This window comes from Coregonus clupeaformis, chromosome 15, assembly GCF_020615455.1.
Source record: "Coregonus clupeaformis isolate EN_2021a chromosome 15, ASM2061545v1, whole genome shotgun sequence".
Taxonomy (NCBI): domain Eukaryota; kingdom Metazoa; phylum Chordata; class Actinopteri; order Salmoniformes; family Salmonidae; genus Coregonus; species Coregonus clupeaformis.
This window is the reverse complement of record NC_059206.1, coordinates 60,065,603-60,082,778: the sequence shown is the minus strand read 5'-3', so window position 1 is coordinate 60,082,778 and position 17,176 is coordinate 60,065,603. Positions and strand designations below refer to the sequence as shown.

Sequence of the window (17,176 nt, the reverse complement as noted above, 5' to 3'; positions counted from 1 at the left end):
GGAGTGTAAAGGCGAATTTAGTTATCGCACACGCGTCGGTGTTCAGAGTAGGCGTTCCCTAACGGAAATATGCAAATAAATGCTAAAACACGCCAATAGGATCTCACTAACTCGTGCCTGGCTCTGCCCACCTCCTTGCTTGTTCTGCCCACTATGATTAATTTGCTCCCATTGGAAACGACAGACTCTGATCTATCTTGGTTCACTTATAAAAATCTTTGGCTCGCCAGCCTGTAGTCCTAAAAACCAAAAATGAGTTACCTCTGGTTTGTTCAGCCATTCCTACGGGGAAAATGAATGGGGAAAGAATAGAGTTTTGGGATAAATGCCGAAAATAAGGTCAGAGGTTAACACAGGCTTAGGAGATCTTATACGTTTTGTTCTATGAGATAATATCAGTCAGTTAACATGATCTTTATGAATTATGAAGCCTTTGTGCTTACATAAGTGCTTTATGTGATTACATAAATGCTTCAAAATTTACTAAAAGTGACTTTAGCTGATGAAGATGATCTCCTAAGCCTGTGTTTACCACATACCATATTTTCGACATTTATCCCTACAAAAAATAAATTAATTTCCCCATAGGCTGTGTCCAATGAACCATGGCAGAGTTAGTGCCTACAAAAAGACGCCATTAGTATTGCTCTCTTTTGAAAACAGCGCAGTCGTGCGTCGCGGTTGCCGCTCGTCGTCCATGATATGTGATGCTACTGCAGAGGATTCCGGAGCTCGAGCTCGGAACGGCAGCGGGAGAGAAGTAAATGCTCCCCCTCTTCTCCTCTTTACTTCAAGTAACGGCAGGTAAGTAAAACAATATTTTGCCGTGTATTTTAATAATACTGTTTACAAAACAGCGTAATGCACCGGTTTTCAACTTGCGTTCCTGTTACGTGAGAATTCGTGGCGCATGTTTTTTTATTTTTAAACGTCTCCGGTCCCGGTTAGGTCAGCCTCCTTCTCTATCGTTTCACAACAACTTTGTCGGAATGTTGTTGTACTTTGCGGTGATTTGATGGGACTTCTCATTTTCATTGTTTTTTCCCCCACACTGAATTCCCAAAATTGTATGGATTACGAATGTTGTATCGTTTAACTTTAGGGAAATTACTTGCCGTTGATGGAAAACCGGGTTCTGTAATTCCACCATCATAGCAGCAGTCAGTCAACGGTCACCTGCCCAGACGTCTACTGCTAGCTAGCTAACTATCTAACGGTAGAACTGCGTCAGGCTGACACTGACAATGTCATTCAATAATATTTTAAATATTAACATTTCCCCAATGAATATCCTAGGCAACAGATCAATCATTTATATGTGTTTTATCACTGGACGTGGACGACTAACTAGCTAACTAAGCTAATAGTAGTTATCCTCCTAGCTAACGTTAACCTTAGTGTGCTAGCCAACGGTAGCTTCTGTAAACTGTCGCCATTCCAGTGAAAGGTCGGCGCTGGCTGTTAAACAGGCAATGAAAACATTTGCTCGTTTTTAATGAAACGTTAATTTAATGTTAGATAGCTAATAACTTAACGTTGTAGCGTTAACTAACGCTAGTTGAATTTTGACTGTTTGCCATAACCCTGGATAGTCGAATATGTGTGCGGTACTGCTAGCTAGCTAACTAACTAGGGTTAGCTATCTAACGTTAGCTAGTTAACTAGCTTCGTTTTAGTGTCGAGCATGAAATGGCTAGCTCGTAAAGAAAAGTCATACACCGCTAGCTAACGGTAGTTTTGTGCTTATCAACTGACTGACTGTCTCCCATTGGCTAACGTGAACGCTGGTTAGTTAGCTAGCTAACGTTATCTATCATGCAGAAGAATCCATGACTACCGTTCGTTGGCTAGCCAACCAGGCAGCTGCCAGTGTCAAGGAAGTTTGCTGAAGCCAGCCACTCTTGAGATAAACGCCGAAGCGTCTCCTGTCATTTGTTCGCTAGCTAGATTGCAATCTACAGTGACATATATTATATGGTGCAAGCCCAACGAACGTTCGACCACATTTGATTTGATCAGCTGTTGGCCATAACAAGATGTTGCAAACGTTAGCGTGCTAGCTTGACTTTTATGGTAAAATAAATATTTTCGACAACTATATTGCTCTTTTAGTTAAGTTTGTGTTGGATGCTAACTATTTGTACTGAGTTTACCAATTGTTGCTGTATGAAATATTTGCATGGGTATGCCTACTGTAAAGCCCCTTACCTTTTGCCCATTTGATGACTATAACGGGTAACCCATAACATGACTGTTATTGAGTGAAAAGAAGGCCACCCAATCAAATCGGTTGAGCCTCCATTTGCTCTTCACGTCATTCCCCGTGCTAATCCACTATCAGGCCACAAAAACAAGTGGTGAGAGCCTGTCTGTATGCTGCCATATGAAACAGATTAATTTGACAGTGGCTGGGCTTCCTCCTTTGGGTGCCTGGCTGCATAACAAGGCTACTGAAATGTTTAGATCTTAATTTATAGATTAATATGCTGCACCAGTTTGCTTTCCTGCCATACAAATTTAATCAGTTCAGGTGTACTATTGGAGTTCAGGTGCGATTATTATTATTCCAAAGGGGGTTAGGTCACTCTTTATAACTTGGTGCTTGTTGTGGTCTTATGGGCTTACAGTTGTGGGGGTGATCACTGTCATGTGAGATACTTTCTCTAGGGCCAGAACACTCTGGGTGTAGTTGAATACAGATTAAGTGCCTTGATCATAGGGTTAAAGTCAACCTGGCCTGAGTCACTCCACGGTGGGACCTGTTCCACAACATCGCACCTTAACCACCCAGTTTGACATCAATGTTCCTAGCAAGACGCCCTTACGTAGGATGACTCGCATAGCTTGCATGTTTTACATATTACTCCGACACACATCGTGGAATTTGCTTACACATTGATTAGCCTAAAATCAAGATGCATCAGAACTTTTGTCCATTGGGTCAGGAGTATAGCCTACGTTCAGTAGGCCTAACTGACTGCACTTGTTAAGTGTGATGGTAGGAGGCAGTATGGGAGCTTACAAAACTCACACCCTTTACAGGATGCCCTTAATGTAACTCATTTAGGCTCCTGTGTCATTCCCTAGGTTGCTGTCTGCATGGGTTAAAAGAGCACAGGCTCTCTTAGGAGCCTATTAACAAGCTGGTGTCAGAGACCAGCACTATCAACAGCCATTAAAAACCATCCGTGGGGAGGAACAGGCTGTACTTGGGCAGGGTGGGAGCTGATGCAGCCCGTAGTAACCAAGAAACAATGTGCATTGGTTCATTACAAGATGTTCTCTTCAGCACACCTGCATGTCAATTATGATCCCCATTATTCCTATACAGTTTCACAGCGAGCTAATCTATTCCATTCCATTTGAAATATGAATCATATTTTCTCTGTTTGGCTTGGCATTCTTTTAAATTAATTGGGTCCCAAAGCAACTGAGGTCATCTAGGTCAGATCTTTGAAATCAGACTGAACAAGGTCAACAAGCCATATTATGTTAATGTAAAGTAGCTACAGTGGGGAGAACAAGTATTTGATACACTGCCGATTTTGCAGGTTTTCCTACTTACAAAGCATGTAGAGGTCTGTCATTTTTATCATAGGTACACTTCAACTGTGAGAGACGGAATCTAAAACAAAAATCCAGAAAACCACATTGTATGATTTTTAAGTAATTAATTTGCATTTTATTGCATGACATAAGTATTTGATACATCAGAAAAGCAGAACTTAATATTTGGTACAGAAACCTTTGTTTGCAATTACAGAGATCATATATTTCCTGTAGGTCTTGACCAGGTTTGCACACACTGCAGCAGGGATTTTGGCCCACTCCTCCATACAGACCTTCTCCAGATCCTTCAGGTTTCGGGGCTGTTGCTGGGCAATACAGACTTTCAGCTCCCTCCAAAAATTTTCTATTGGGTTCAGGTCTGGAGACTGGCTAGGCCACTCCAGGACCTTGAGATGCTTCTTACGGAGCCACTCCTTAGTTGCCCTTGCTGTGTGTTTCGGGTCGTTGTCATGCTGGAAGACCCAGCCACAACCCATCTTCAATGCTCTTACTGAGGGAAGGAGGTTGTTGGCCAAGATCTTGCGATACATGGCCCCATCCATCCTCCCCCTCAATACGGTGCAGTCGTCCTGTCCCCTTTGCAGAAAAGCATCCCCAAAGAATGATGTTTCCACCTCCATGCTTCACGGTTGGGATGGTGTTCTTGGGGTTGTACTCATCCTTCTTCCTCCAAACACGGCGAGTGGAGTTTAGACCAAAAAGCTCTATTTTTGTCTCATCAGACCACATGACCTTCTCCCATTCCTCCTCTGGATCATCCAGATGGTCATTGGCAAACTTCAGACGGGCCTGGACATGCGCTGGCTTGAGCAGGGGGACCTTGCGTGCGCTGCAGGATTTTAATCTATGACGGCGTAGTGTGTTACTAATGGTTTTCTTTGAGACTGTGGTCCCAGCTCTCTTCAGGTCATTGACCAGGTCCTGCCGTGTAGTTCTGGGCTGATCCCTCACCTTCCTCATGATCATTGATGCCCCACGAGGTGAGATCTTGCATGGAGCCCCAGACCGAGGGTGATTGACCGTCATCTTGAACTTCTTCCATTTTCTTCCAGTTGTTGCCTTCTTACCAAGCTGCTTGCCTATTGTCCTGTAGCCCATCCCAGCCTTGTGCAGGTCTACAATTTTATCCCTGATGTCCTTACACAGCTCTCTGGTCTTGGCCATTGTGGAGAGGTTGGAGTCTGTTTGATTGAGTGTGTGGACAGGTGTCTTTTATACAGGTAACGAGTTCAAACAGGTGCAGTTAATACAGGTAATAAGTGGAGAACAGGAGGGCTTCTTAAAGAAAAACTAACAGGTCTGTGAGAGCCGGAATTCTTACTGGTTGGTGATCAAATACTTATGTCATGCAATAAAATGCAAATTAATTACTTAAAAATCATACAATGTGATTTTCTGGATTTTTGTTTTAGATTCCGTCTCTCACAGTTGAAGTGTACCTATGATAAAAATTACAGACCTCTACATGCTTTGTAAGTAGGAAAACCTGCAAAATCGGCAGTGTATCAAATACTTGTTCTCCCCACTGTATGTTGCGAGGAATTGCTTTGTATTAATTGTAATTCTTCTAAGCCAAGGGCCTACACTGAGTGTACAAAACATTAGGAACACCTGCTCTTTCCATGACATAAACTGACCAGGTAAATCCAGGTGAAAGCTATGATCCCTTATTGATGTCACTTGATAAATCCACTTCAATCAGTGTAGATGAAGGGGTGGAGACAGGTTAAATATGGATTTTAAGCCTTGACACAATTGAGACATTGATTGTGTATGTGTGCCATTCAGAGGGTGACTGGGCAAGACAAAATATTTAGTTGGCTTTGAACAGGGTTTGTTAGTAGGTGCCAGGTTCACCGCAGTTTGAGTGTCAAGAACGGCAACGCTGCTTGTTTTTTTCACGCTCAACAGTTTTCCATGTGTATCAAAAATAGTCCACCAACCTAAGGACATCCAGCCAACTTGACACAACTGTGGGAAGCATGGGCCAGCATCCTTGTGGTACACTTTTGACACCTACGTCCATGCCCTGATGAATTGAGGCTGTTCTGAGGGCAAAAAGGGTGCAACTCAATATTATGTTCCTAATGTTTTGTACACTCGGTGTATATCATGGTGTAACAGAATAGGCCTACCTTGTGTAACATTAAATGCAACACAGAGATGTGACGCAAGTCTGTTTCCTATCTTTCAGGTCGTGCCGGTGAAGTAAGCCGTAGCCCAACATGATCCCCTCCGACTGAGACGCAAACACGTCTAGTGTTTTGCCAAACAGCTGATAGCTTTCATCAGTTAAAGCCATGCCTGACGAGTGAAGTTCCCTATTTGCTCACAGAAAAAAAAACAGCACCCTACATGTTTTTCCATGTAGCCTCCTCCCTGTGTGTCCTGCTAGAGTAAACCCCCCCTCCAGATAGGCAATACTGCCCTGTCCCCTCTCCGCACCACCGCCCCTCCATATCCACCCGTCACAATGCTGCTCCACCTCAGAATGGCCAACACCTAAAGATTCCCATGCGTCCAGTGAGCGACGATTCGGACGGTCCTGCTCCTCTTGAAAGCTTCTCGTGCCCCCTAACCCCAGTCAGCCCCCTGCTGCCCGCCTCAGAGATGTCCCTGCTCCACTCTCTGGGCCCAGTGCAGAGCTGGCTGGGCCAGGAGCTGGAGAAGTGCGGGATCGACGCCATGATCTACACCCGCTACGTCCTCAGCCTGCTCCTGCATGATAATTACGACCTGCAGGATCAGGTTGGTGTCCAGCAGCGGCAATGTCTTGTTACAAACGTTATGGTATCTAGTTCCCCCACTTAGTTAAACATACACATAGCCAATGAAGAAGATGTTCTGTTTAGTATTGATTTGAGTCAGTTGATTTTATGTGGTTTAAGTGAACCTAATGATTTAAATCCATCTATTTGATTTCTTACACTTTCAATATTTTAAAACATGCTTTTCCCTTTCCTGTGTAGACGAGCTGTGTGGTTAAATAGCTGATGTAAATGTGTGCGCAGGAGAATGACATCTTGTTGGGCTGGGAGAAGGGAACTGGGAAGAAATGGGCCAAGAGTAAGAAGAGAGGAGGAGGGACGGATCTGAGTCTGGAGGAGATAAAGAAACAAGCCGCTGTGCAATGTCTGCGTTCAGCATCTGATGAAGTAAGTGCCGTTCCGCCCCCCCAGTGTCGCAACAAATTGGTTCTATTCACCCCGGGATTTTTGTGCGCTTGCGGTCTACTCACAGCATTGCTCGTGCACTCTTTGAAGCTTGAGTATTCGGGAGCAAAACATAGACTGATGGTTGGTACAGCAGATCAGTGGTTATTTTTTAAACACACCAGCCTGTAAGCTACAAAGCTGAACATGTTGAATCAATGAAGGACGCATGTGTATGTGTAAATTGGCTAATGATCCGTGTCTGTCAGGACTGTGTTACTGTAATTCTGCGCCTTTTGCCTGTTGAAGTTCAGTCATGCAGATATGAATTGCATAAATCATGGTGAACGGTCATTGCATAAAGCAAATTCCCTGTAAGGGGAACAGGGGAAGACCCTCAGTCAAACCACCATCGTAATCATGTGATACTTGGCATTGGCCAGGCTCATTTTTGTGATTACTCTCCTGATATAATGAGAGTTTACTGGCGAGGTTGGATTGAGTTTAGCAGAGGGAAGAATTGTGAAATGGTGAAAGACTCCCATTTGCTCTGACACTTTTACACTGTATTGAGATTGTTATGGGTGACCTTGCAGAGGTTTCCTTGCATTTAAGTTCACCGTTTTAATAAGCCTGCATTATAATCTTTCTGTGCCCTTTTTCAAGCAAAATCTGATAGAATTTGCTGACGTTTTCCTTAGCGGTTGGTTGTTTGGCAGTGGTATAGTATCGGCAGTAGCGTGAGGGCTGGGGTAGAGCTGGAGGGGGGGAAGTGTCTGCAAGGCAGAGGAGGAGTGATCTGCTCTCTGGGTACTGGACTCTGCAGTCTATTTATTTTATTTTTTTGCCAGCACACGCTGCACGGGATTGCAGCATAGAGAGTGGAGAGTGCGTTGCCTGTCAGCTGACCGGCATTGGCACAATGAGGCAAGAAGAAACACAGGGCCAGGGGAGAAACTTGGCGCGGCATGGTATGGAATGTTACTTTCTGTTAGAAAGAGAGTGTGAGTTAAAAGATTTGGACTAGTCCCACCCTGGATATTGTGGTGGATATTTCTGTCCTCACTGAATGCAGTTGCTTTTCTGGCAGTGCCTGTTGCCTACCGGTCTGTTGACATGGCTGTCTTTTTAAATAGACCAGATCGTTGCAGGCCTTGTTTACAGCAAACGGATTACTTAATCTTTGTTCAGAGAGTAGGATATCAGTGGCTATAAGGAATAAGTAGGCGTCTGAGAGGTCCTAGTTTGGCTAATGCCTGATGTTTTCTAAGTGTTTAGATGGAACGACAGGAGGTGGTTGTTTGGGCTATGCTTAGTCATTTCTCCCTCATTGCTAAATTGAAAAGTCATGGTACAGCATGTCCGGGCTCTGACAGTCAGCTGGTTAGACTTCTGTCAGGCCCATGTTAATACCCTCTAGTCAGTGTTACAATGGGGTCAAAGTTATTTAAGCAATAAGGCATGAGGGGGGGGGTGGTATATGGCCAATATACCACGGCTAAGGGCTGTTCTTAGGCACGACGCAACGCGAAGAACAAAGCCCCGAGGTGCCTTATTGCTATTATAAACTGGTTACCAATGTAATTATAGCAGTAAAAATAAATGTTTTGTCATACCCGTGGTATACGGTCTGATATACCACGGATGTCAGCCAATCAGCATTCAGGGCTCGAACCACCCAGTTTATAATGTTGGATACATCCAATCACTTTATGAATGGTCTGAAAGATGCGTATGTTTTTATTAATGTTCATTCACTGCTGTTTCGCACACAGGGCTCATTAGGTTATTCTGTTTAGATTCTCTTCAATGGACTCTTGGCCAGATACATTCTTAGATGTTACATATTCTCCCTTCTTTTTCCCCCAAAGAACTCTGGAATTGAGAGCCTGGTAGAGGAGCTTTGCTCCAAACTCAAGGACATCCAAAATAAACAGAAAGGTTTGCATCTTTGGTTCATACATTTTCTGCCCTGTTATAACAAAGTAGTAAATATGACTCCTTCTTATCGTATCAATTATAATCTGTTCACAGAAGAAAAACAGCTCAAGAAATCTGATGGATGTCAGTCTCCTGAAGGAGTTGAGTCTCCTTCCTCAAAGGACCAGGTTGAAATGTAAGTTGTTGTTTTACCCAAAACCACAATAATATTCATTCATAATCATGTCCTGACTAGCTGGCACAACTATTCATATTTGATTTTGTTGTACGTCCATTAAAATATGTGCTTATTTATTTTATGTGCTTTGATGTATTTTACGGATTGATCTTAATTGACAACATTTTCTCTCCTTGTTGCAGGTATTATGAAGCCTTTCCTCCTTTGTCAGAGAGATCTGTTTGTCTCCAAGAGATCATGACGGTGTGGAACAAGGCTAAAGCCATTGCTTACTCCGGCTCATCATCTTCCGCGGCCCCGCAGACCAGCACCGACACCTCCTCCCCAAAAGATTGCAACAGCGATGGTGAAGCTGCTAAGGAGAGAACCCCTGAGGCATGCAGCACCACCACCAACCCAACCAGCCAGAGAGCCCAGCAGCGACGCAGCAAGAAAGAGAAAGAGAACCGATTCCATGGTGGCGCAACAGCAGAGGACCGAGCCGCCGTCCATGGCAAGAAGCAGGTGAGGCACAGGTCAGAGGGCAAGTATCGCCCTCGCTCCTGGTCCTCTGGTTCTAGTGAGGCTGGCTCGAGCTCTAGCGGGAACCAGGGTGACTCCAAAACGCCCAGCAGCAAGGCGGGCGGGATCAGGCACAAGTCCAAGGAGGCGGGCAGCAGGAGTAAGAGGGGGCGCAACAGCGGACAAGTGAAGCTAGCTCTGAAGGCCATCGACAAAGAGGAGCGGAGGAATGCTGGAGGCAGCAGCAGCAGTGCCACTGGAGGCCCTCCGAGGCAAACGCAGCTCTACAAAAAGGGCAAAAGGCAGCTGAAGGAGCTTCGAAAAGATCCAGGCTGGGGGGAAGCAAAGGAGTCCGGAGCTGAGGCCAGCAACAAAAAGGAGTACATGGAGGAGCCCCTGTGGTACACAGAGCCCATCACAGAGTATTTAGTACCGTTCAGTAGCAGAAGGAGCAAACTAGAAACAAAGTACCGGAGCAAGTTGCACTCTCCAGACGACTCGACTATGTCCACTGACTTAGGAAGGCTGTCTGAGAGAATGCAAGGCATCTGCATTGCCAACACAAGCTTCCAGAGGGCGTATCTGGCAGCGGGCACCTTCGTGGACGGGCACTTTGTTGAGGTGCCAGACGACGCAGACGAGGAGGCCACCGAACTCAATGGGTCCTCAAGCTGCCCTCCGCCTGATGATGGTAAAGATTTAGATGACGAGCATCTGTCTGAATTCACTCACTTCTATGAAGTCGATATTTATCAATCCATATTGGATCCTAGTGCCTCAGACTCGGTACAAGAGAGTCGGATCTTGAGCATGATTCGACAGAAGAGCGAAGAGCAAAGAGACTTTGAGGCAGAATGTTGTTTAGTGTTAGATGGCCTTGAGCTGCAAGGGGAAAGTGCAATAAGGGTGGACTGTCAGGACGCTTTGGGAGCTGATGGGTTCTTCATGCAGTATTTGGAAAACATGGCTCAGGTCTGGGCATGTTATTCATCCTCTAGCTCTGAAGATATAGATGGAGAAAGCTTTGCAGGGGACTCTCCCGTTCGGTTCTCCCCCGCTTTGGACGGCGTTCCATTCACCATCGGCATGCTGCCTGGAAACCTGGAGGAGCCTCAACTCCCAGAAGCCACCAGTGAAGCGCCTGGTCTGAACTCCTCCTGCTTGTGTCTTTCTGAGCTGCAGTACGATAGCCCTACTCTTCCTTTTCTCACTGCTGGTCACGAAAACAACACATATTCAAGTAGCTGTCTAGATCCACATTGTAACAAGCAGTCTCGTTTGTTAATATGGACCAAAAATAGTGCCTTTGATGAAACTGAACACTGTTCAAACCTTTCAACGCGAACCTGCAGTCCATGGTCGCATTCGGAAGAGACGCGTTCAGACAATGAGCAAATAAACGTTCAAACAGATGAGTCTGCTCTAATTGGCAATGAAGAGATTAATTTTATAATCCCTCCCATCTCTGGTACATACCTAGAGGAAGAAATCCTTGACTTTTTACAAGAAAACACTGGCCGCCAGTGCGAGGAGGCCAATGTAGGCACAGTGTCCAATCCGACCATCGCGAAGAAATCTAAATTGGAGTCCATTTGTGGAATAGCGTTAGAACAGGACGAGAGCAAACAGTACGACGCTGGCATGTTTTCAGATGACACAAACCAACAGAGTGACAACTACAGCAGCTCAGGGATAATAAAGGACATTTGGACAGCTATCGGAGATGGGGATCCCGCACTATCACTAGGTGAAGAGAAGCCAGGCAAGGGCTTGTTTTCCCAGGAGTCGAGCAGCTACCACAGCGGCTGTCTCGACTTGCAGGCAAAGGAAGTTGGTCCCATCCAAGGGCCTCCGAAGAAGGCAGTGCAGCGCTCTGAGTACCACCTGTGGGAAGACGGCCAGAACGGAGAGCAGGCCCCCCTGGCTAAAAACCAGCTTTCAAAGATGAATGCTTCCGGGGATTACATGACGCCGTCCAAGCCCTGGGACGTGAACCCTGAGAAGGACAACACGTCATTCATCCTGGGAGGAGTGTACGGCGAGCTGAAGACGTTCAGCAGTGACCAGGACTGGGCCGTGGTGCCGCCCGGCGACGCGAGAGGCAGCCTTCTACAGTGTGCCACTGCTGCCGCCTCGCCCTCTGGCTCAGACGTGGTAACCATTGCTGGTACAGACCGTGTGTTCATGAACACAGGCAGCTGCTTTGCCTCTGGCCACAAGCCCCTCTGGAGGCCCCTGGTCTCCTTCGGGCAGAGCGACCAGGCTACTAAAGGAGGTGGGGATGGATTGAATAAGGGATTTTCTTTCATCTTCCATGAAGACTTACTCGGATCCTGTGCAGGCTTCAGTGGCGAGGAGCCGGGGCTCGACTACCCGTTTGCGTCCTTTGATCTGAACAATCCGTTCGCTCAAGTCCTCCAGGTTGAGTGCTCCTTCGAGCCTGAGGACATGGCTTCGTTCAGCCCGGGGTTCAAGCCCAAATCTATATTGTGCTCGGACTCTGAGAATGAAGCTTTCCACCCACGGATATATGGCATCAACCGGACCACCCAGTACAGGGCCATCCGCATCTCCCCCAGGACTCACTTCCGACCCATATCAGCCTCAGAGTTGTCGCCCGGCGGAGGGAGTGAGTCGGAGGTTGAGTCCGAGAAAGAAGAGGAGATGAGTGTTCCTGTCCTGGCCCCGCCAGATATCTCAGATGACCCTCAGGCCGACCTCAAACCGCTAGAGGAGGACGCAGAAAACGAGGGCCCATGCTACGGGAAGTCAGAACTGGAATCTGGGAAATTCCTGCCCAGATTAAAGAAGTCTGGCATGGAGAAGAGTGCCCAGACCTCACTGGATTCTCAGGAGGGCTCCAGCACCCTCTTGCCAATTGCTGAGCAAGAGATTTGCTTGGACTGCGAAATGGCGGCTGCAGCAGCAGCAGCAGGAGCAGCAGCAGCATCGACGGCGAGCGGACGGATGGATGTCCCAGTCGACAAGATTCAGAAGGAAGACTCCTGCAGGGAAAAGGAAGCCTGTAAATGTTCTGCAGCTGGTCAGAGTCCCACATATGGGAAAACCTATGACTTCGTTGAAGATTTGCATGAGGTAAGAATCTTACAGAAATGTCGGGTTGTTGGATCAGAATTTACCTTTTTGATTTGTGAAACAGTTTTCCCTTCATTAGACTAATGCTTTCCATTTTTTATTTATAGTTCCCGCTATTAAATATTAGTGGACAGGGACGAACTGGCAGCCAGCAAGATGAGTGCTGGTGGCAGAACACAATCTGTCCCCCCCTTTTCCCTGGATCTCAGTGTACAGGTAAGCTCAGAGTTATAGTAAATCTATGTATCTTGGGCCGAAGGCTAAGATGACTTCAGAAGTATTGGTTTACTATACAGCTGGAAACTTTGAGGTTTGTTTGTTTGTTTGTTTGTCCCGACATACAGATGAGTCATGAATTGGTAATATATTGTTTATATACAACTAGGCTACTTAGTTTAAACTGAATTACAAATGTTTAAATGTGTATCTTAGTTGCAAGTATTCAGCATTCAGTCAGCATAGTCATTCCTATACGTGTGAGCTGTTCAGAGTGCTTTAGAACAGGGTTTCCCAAACTCTGTTGTGCCCCCAAACTTGGTCCTGGGCCCCCCACCCTGGGTGCACATTTTGGTTTTTGCCCTAGCACTACACAGCTGATTCAAACCAACTCATGACTTGCCTAGTTAAATGAAGGTAAGAACCCCCCCCCCCCCACCACCACCAACAAAAATCTAACTTTGATTATTTGATTCAGCTGTGTAGTGCTAGGGCAAAAACCAAAATATGCACCCGGGGGGGAAACCATGCTTTAGAATAGAAATGCCAACACCAGAGAGCTCTCTCTCGCTACCTCTCTCTACCTCGCTCTCGCTCTCTCTCTCATTTTCTCTCTATCTCTCTCTACCCCCCCTCTCTCTCTACCCCCACCCCCCCAGTGACACACCATCTTGAAACAAGTTCCAGTTAACACACATTTAATCAGTAATCAAATACCAACTGTTTCAGTCTTGCTTTGAGCGGAGGATAAATGAACACATGCCCTGTGCACAAGCTCATCTTTCTCAGCCACTGTCTTTATTCTCGCAGGGAGCAGCAACATCTGAGAAGTCCAGCTCTGTGGAGAGGAAGCCTATCGTCAGGAAGATATAGCCTCTTCTCCTTTGACTGCACCTCTACTTGCAGAAATATGGGGGACACCTCAGGACTGGGAAACCATACGTTTCTGGACGGAGGAACCTCTCCTCCACATCCCACCCCTAACCCTGCTGATTTTCATTTACTAACTTGAATCTTGTGTAATCAACAACAACAAAAAGGCGCAAGTAGGAAAAACTCGAATATGTTCTACATGTCTTCATGTGATCCCATATCTGAAGACGTATGCATTTTAGATTGGTTTTAGTTGATTCTTTCAGACATAATTCATCATAATTAGAGTCAGTTAGATATTAGGGACAGTCTTGTGTTTTTCCCTCCATCGTTTTTTTCCAACCTTGTTTTTGCTTTTGACCTAGGATACTGGTAGTTATGGTGTCCGAATGGTTGTGCATGTGCCTGTCCTACTAGTCTCACTCCTTCTTTTCTAGTGTAACTGCTGCAATTTCCATGATGTGACTGTGATGCCACTCTTCATAACGTAGTATGAAAGCACCGCGATCTCTTTTTCTTATCATTCAGAAAGAATGTGGAGATTTGAGTTGGATGTTTATTTAGGTGACATGGGTGCCTTTTCTGACTGTGAAGGAAAGGGAAAGAATGTGTGCATCTTTCCCCCTCAAAAATCGGTATCAAAGATCCCCCCCAGAAGTGTGCAAAGTTGATTTAAGTGAGTATATGATTTTGGGTGAATGTCCGTTTTTCAGAACCTTAGTAGTAGACCTAGTAGAAATGGTTTGTAAGGCAAAAAAAAGTATAAATCTACCAAAAAATATCTACATTAAAAATACAAAACTGCTGTTCAATGCAAAAAAGCAAGAAAAAAAAAAGCAAGGTTGAGTTCAATTTGGGGAGTGATGGCCCTTTACAAAAATATTTCAGTATAGCCATTTCTAGAGGCACCGATTTGCTGCAATTGAAAGTTTTTATTTTGTAAGCCCCATAGTACAAACAAACAACATTTCTGTAGCAGTTTCGATATTGTGGCTGTGATATGGAGATCCTGTAGTTTTGTTTGTTGAGGCAGAGTGGAAGAATCAGTTGATCTTTTGGAGAAAATAATTGTGTGACTTGATGGTTCTCGCTTTGTGACTTTGGTTTTTATTTTAAAGAAGATTTAAAGATTTTAAGAACTTTTAACTAGTAAGTTAACTGGCCTGTAATAACCAATGGAAAGAAATACTTAGTTATTTGATTTCAATCTTGTTATCAGATTGACAGTCTATTACAGATAATGTCACCTATGTTAATCCTACTGTAAGGTCTACAGCAGAAGCAGGATTTTAAAGGCAATGCATTTCTACCCAGACACTACTTAAGAGCATAATATAAAACATTCAAGGAAAAGGTGATCAACCAAAAATAATAACATAATTCCATCGTATGACAATATTTTTTTTATTTTGAGGTGTTTTACTTTTGATCTTTTTTGGTATACAGTATATCCTTTAAGTATCCAGAAATGTCTACACTTTTTTTTTTGTGTGCGTACGTGTCTGCATTGAACACGTATAGAAATTGGTTCAAAATGACATTGTTAGAACTTTATCAAGAGAAATGTAAAACACATTTACAAGAATGCAAATGCATTTTTGCCCCAAACCCTCTAAGTGCACGTGCACAAACTTAAGTTTAATCAGAGGCCCGAAGATGTTGGATTGATCGTTTCTGTGGCCTGTGCATTGACTATTAAATCGTGAGTCGGCACACATCTTTAGACTAAATGCGTTTTGTTTTCTATGTGCGTTGTGCTCATCATTATCACTGCAGTGGTTTATTTCTGTTTTTGGTTCCCTCCTTCCGCTTCAAAATATTCTTTTATAATGTTTTTTTTTTTTTTGAGGAAGAGCTGGGTAAATATTTTAGTCCTCAGAAGACCGAGGAATTGAAGCACAGGCAACAAATGTTTGTTACCATCCCTCCATGTACTCTTGTGATGCATCTGTTGCGCAGTCCAAAATATGTCCGCCAACAGTGTGTGCACACTGGTTCTAATGCACTGTCACAGGGCACAGTGTCTCCACTGCGAGCACAGTTATTGATCCTATGTTTTTTTATTATTATTATTCATCGACCTCTTAATGGACAACGGTATCTTGAGTTGGTATGGCAAAGTCGATAACGAACCATTTTCAATTTGCCAGGGCCTCGATGTCTGCCCCATAATTGTGGCGTTTGTTCTTCACTTGTGTTCAACCGATAGAAACTTGAATGAAAGACTGCTCTGAAAATGTCAGACTACTTTCAATTATTTTATTTAGACAGTTGTCAGTCACTCAGGAATACTTAAATACTAAATATGTTTTTTCAAAGTAGGTGGAAAACACTTCATTCTGTGGCAGTGCATCAGTACTTTCATTCAAGCATTAATTTATTACTGAAACTTCATTTTGATATTTGAGCAAAAAAATGGACAGGCGTTTATTAATCCCAAGCTTCCTACAGAGTTAATTGTACAGCACTTAGTTGTAGAGCTAAGCCGACCGAGCCGTTTGAGATTGCATAAGAAATGTGAGGGGGACCTTTCATTGTCCTCGGTCATATGCAAAATCTTGGCGCATGCAAACTTAAACATTCAAACGTATGTGGAGAAAAGTCACTCCGTTTATTTTGCATGGCTTATTTTTCAGTGCGGGAGAGCTGAGAAAATAGACTGAACTGTTATGGAGTGTCTTTTCAAATAAGAGCAGCATGTCAACATCACACTCCATCTAAGTTAAATAAAACAACAGGTTTTGTATATGAAAATAAGTACAGGCCAGGGTAAAGCAGTGACTTTCTATTGTTTTTTACTTTGTGTGTGTGTGAATGTGTGAGAGACCGAGTAACAGCACCTACATGGGAGTTTGAAGGAAATGCATTAATTTGTTTTTCTGTTTATATGAGGGGGGGAGTTTGGCGAGAAAATGCATCAAGTGAGAGAGTATGCATTTGAAACTACATTGACGAAGTTTAACAAATTGAGTTTTGATTGCACTGTGGTCTGAAGAACATAGCATATCCGGCACTGAAAACCAGAGTTTTCCTAGTCTCTACTAGATGACACCCTCCCATCCCTCATCCTCCTCCCATCTGTCTCAAGTGGTTGTATTGTTCTAATTTCATGTACACCCTGAGTAAATTATTTTGTTTCATTGTGGAGTTTCTTAACATCTAATAAAGGAATAAACCAAATCACCCCAGGTTCTGTTAATGTTTCTTATTATGCATTTGCACCATGTTCACTGTGCTTTAGAGGGCTCTGCCAAGAGTTCAGTGTTATCAGTGGGCATAATAAAGGTAGTTGTTGAGAATATCAATCTAGAGCCTTCAAACTCAACTCTGGACCTCGAAGCCACTGTATTGTTTCATTGTTCCCCTTTAATCAGAGACTGATTTAGACCTGGGACGCCAGGTGTGTGTGCAATTAATTATCAAGTAGAACCGAAAACCAGCAGGCTCCGGACCTAGTAGGGTAAGAGTTGAGTAACCCTGATCTAGGGGATTCGATATCGGTGTAAAGACAGACCCCTTCCAAGGAGGCAGTATTCTGCAGAAATAAAAAATATCCTTCCTGGTTCCACTAGAGGGCTGACTGATACAGTAGTCCTAATGTTACAGCCTTGCTTACTGTGGTGAAATATATTTTGAAAACGTTTATTTG

General features: G+C 44.3%; 1 protein-coding gene across 1 annotated transcript; it reads left to right on the top strand.

Annotated features, from left to right (window-relative positions):
- The first annotated feature begins 618 nt into the window (after nt 1-618).
- LOC121582896 (uncharacterized protein KIAA0232) lies at nt 619-16,710 on the top strand. The gene is made up of 8 exons (XM_041899050.2): nt 619-804; nt 5,765-6,318; nt 6,582-6,725; nt 8,594-8,663; nt 8,757-8,838; nt 9,024-12,438; nt 12,546-12,654; nt 13,465-16,710. Exons 2-8 carry the CDS (start codon nt 6,085-6,087, stop codon nt 13,479-13,481), a joined length of 4,071 nt encoding a protein of 1,356 aa, XP_041754984.2. The 5' UTR covers nt 619-804; nt 5,765-6,084; the 3' UTR covers nt 13,482-16,710.
- Nucleotides 16,711-17,176: the final 466 nt, after the last annotated feature.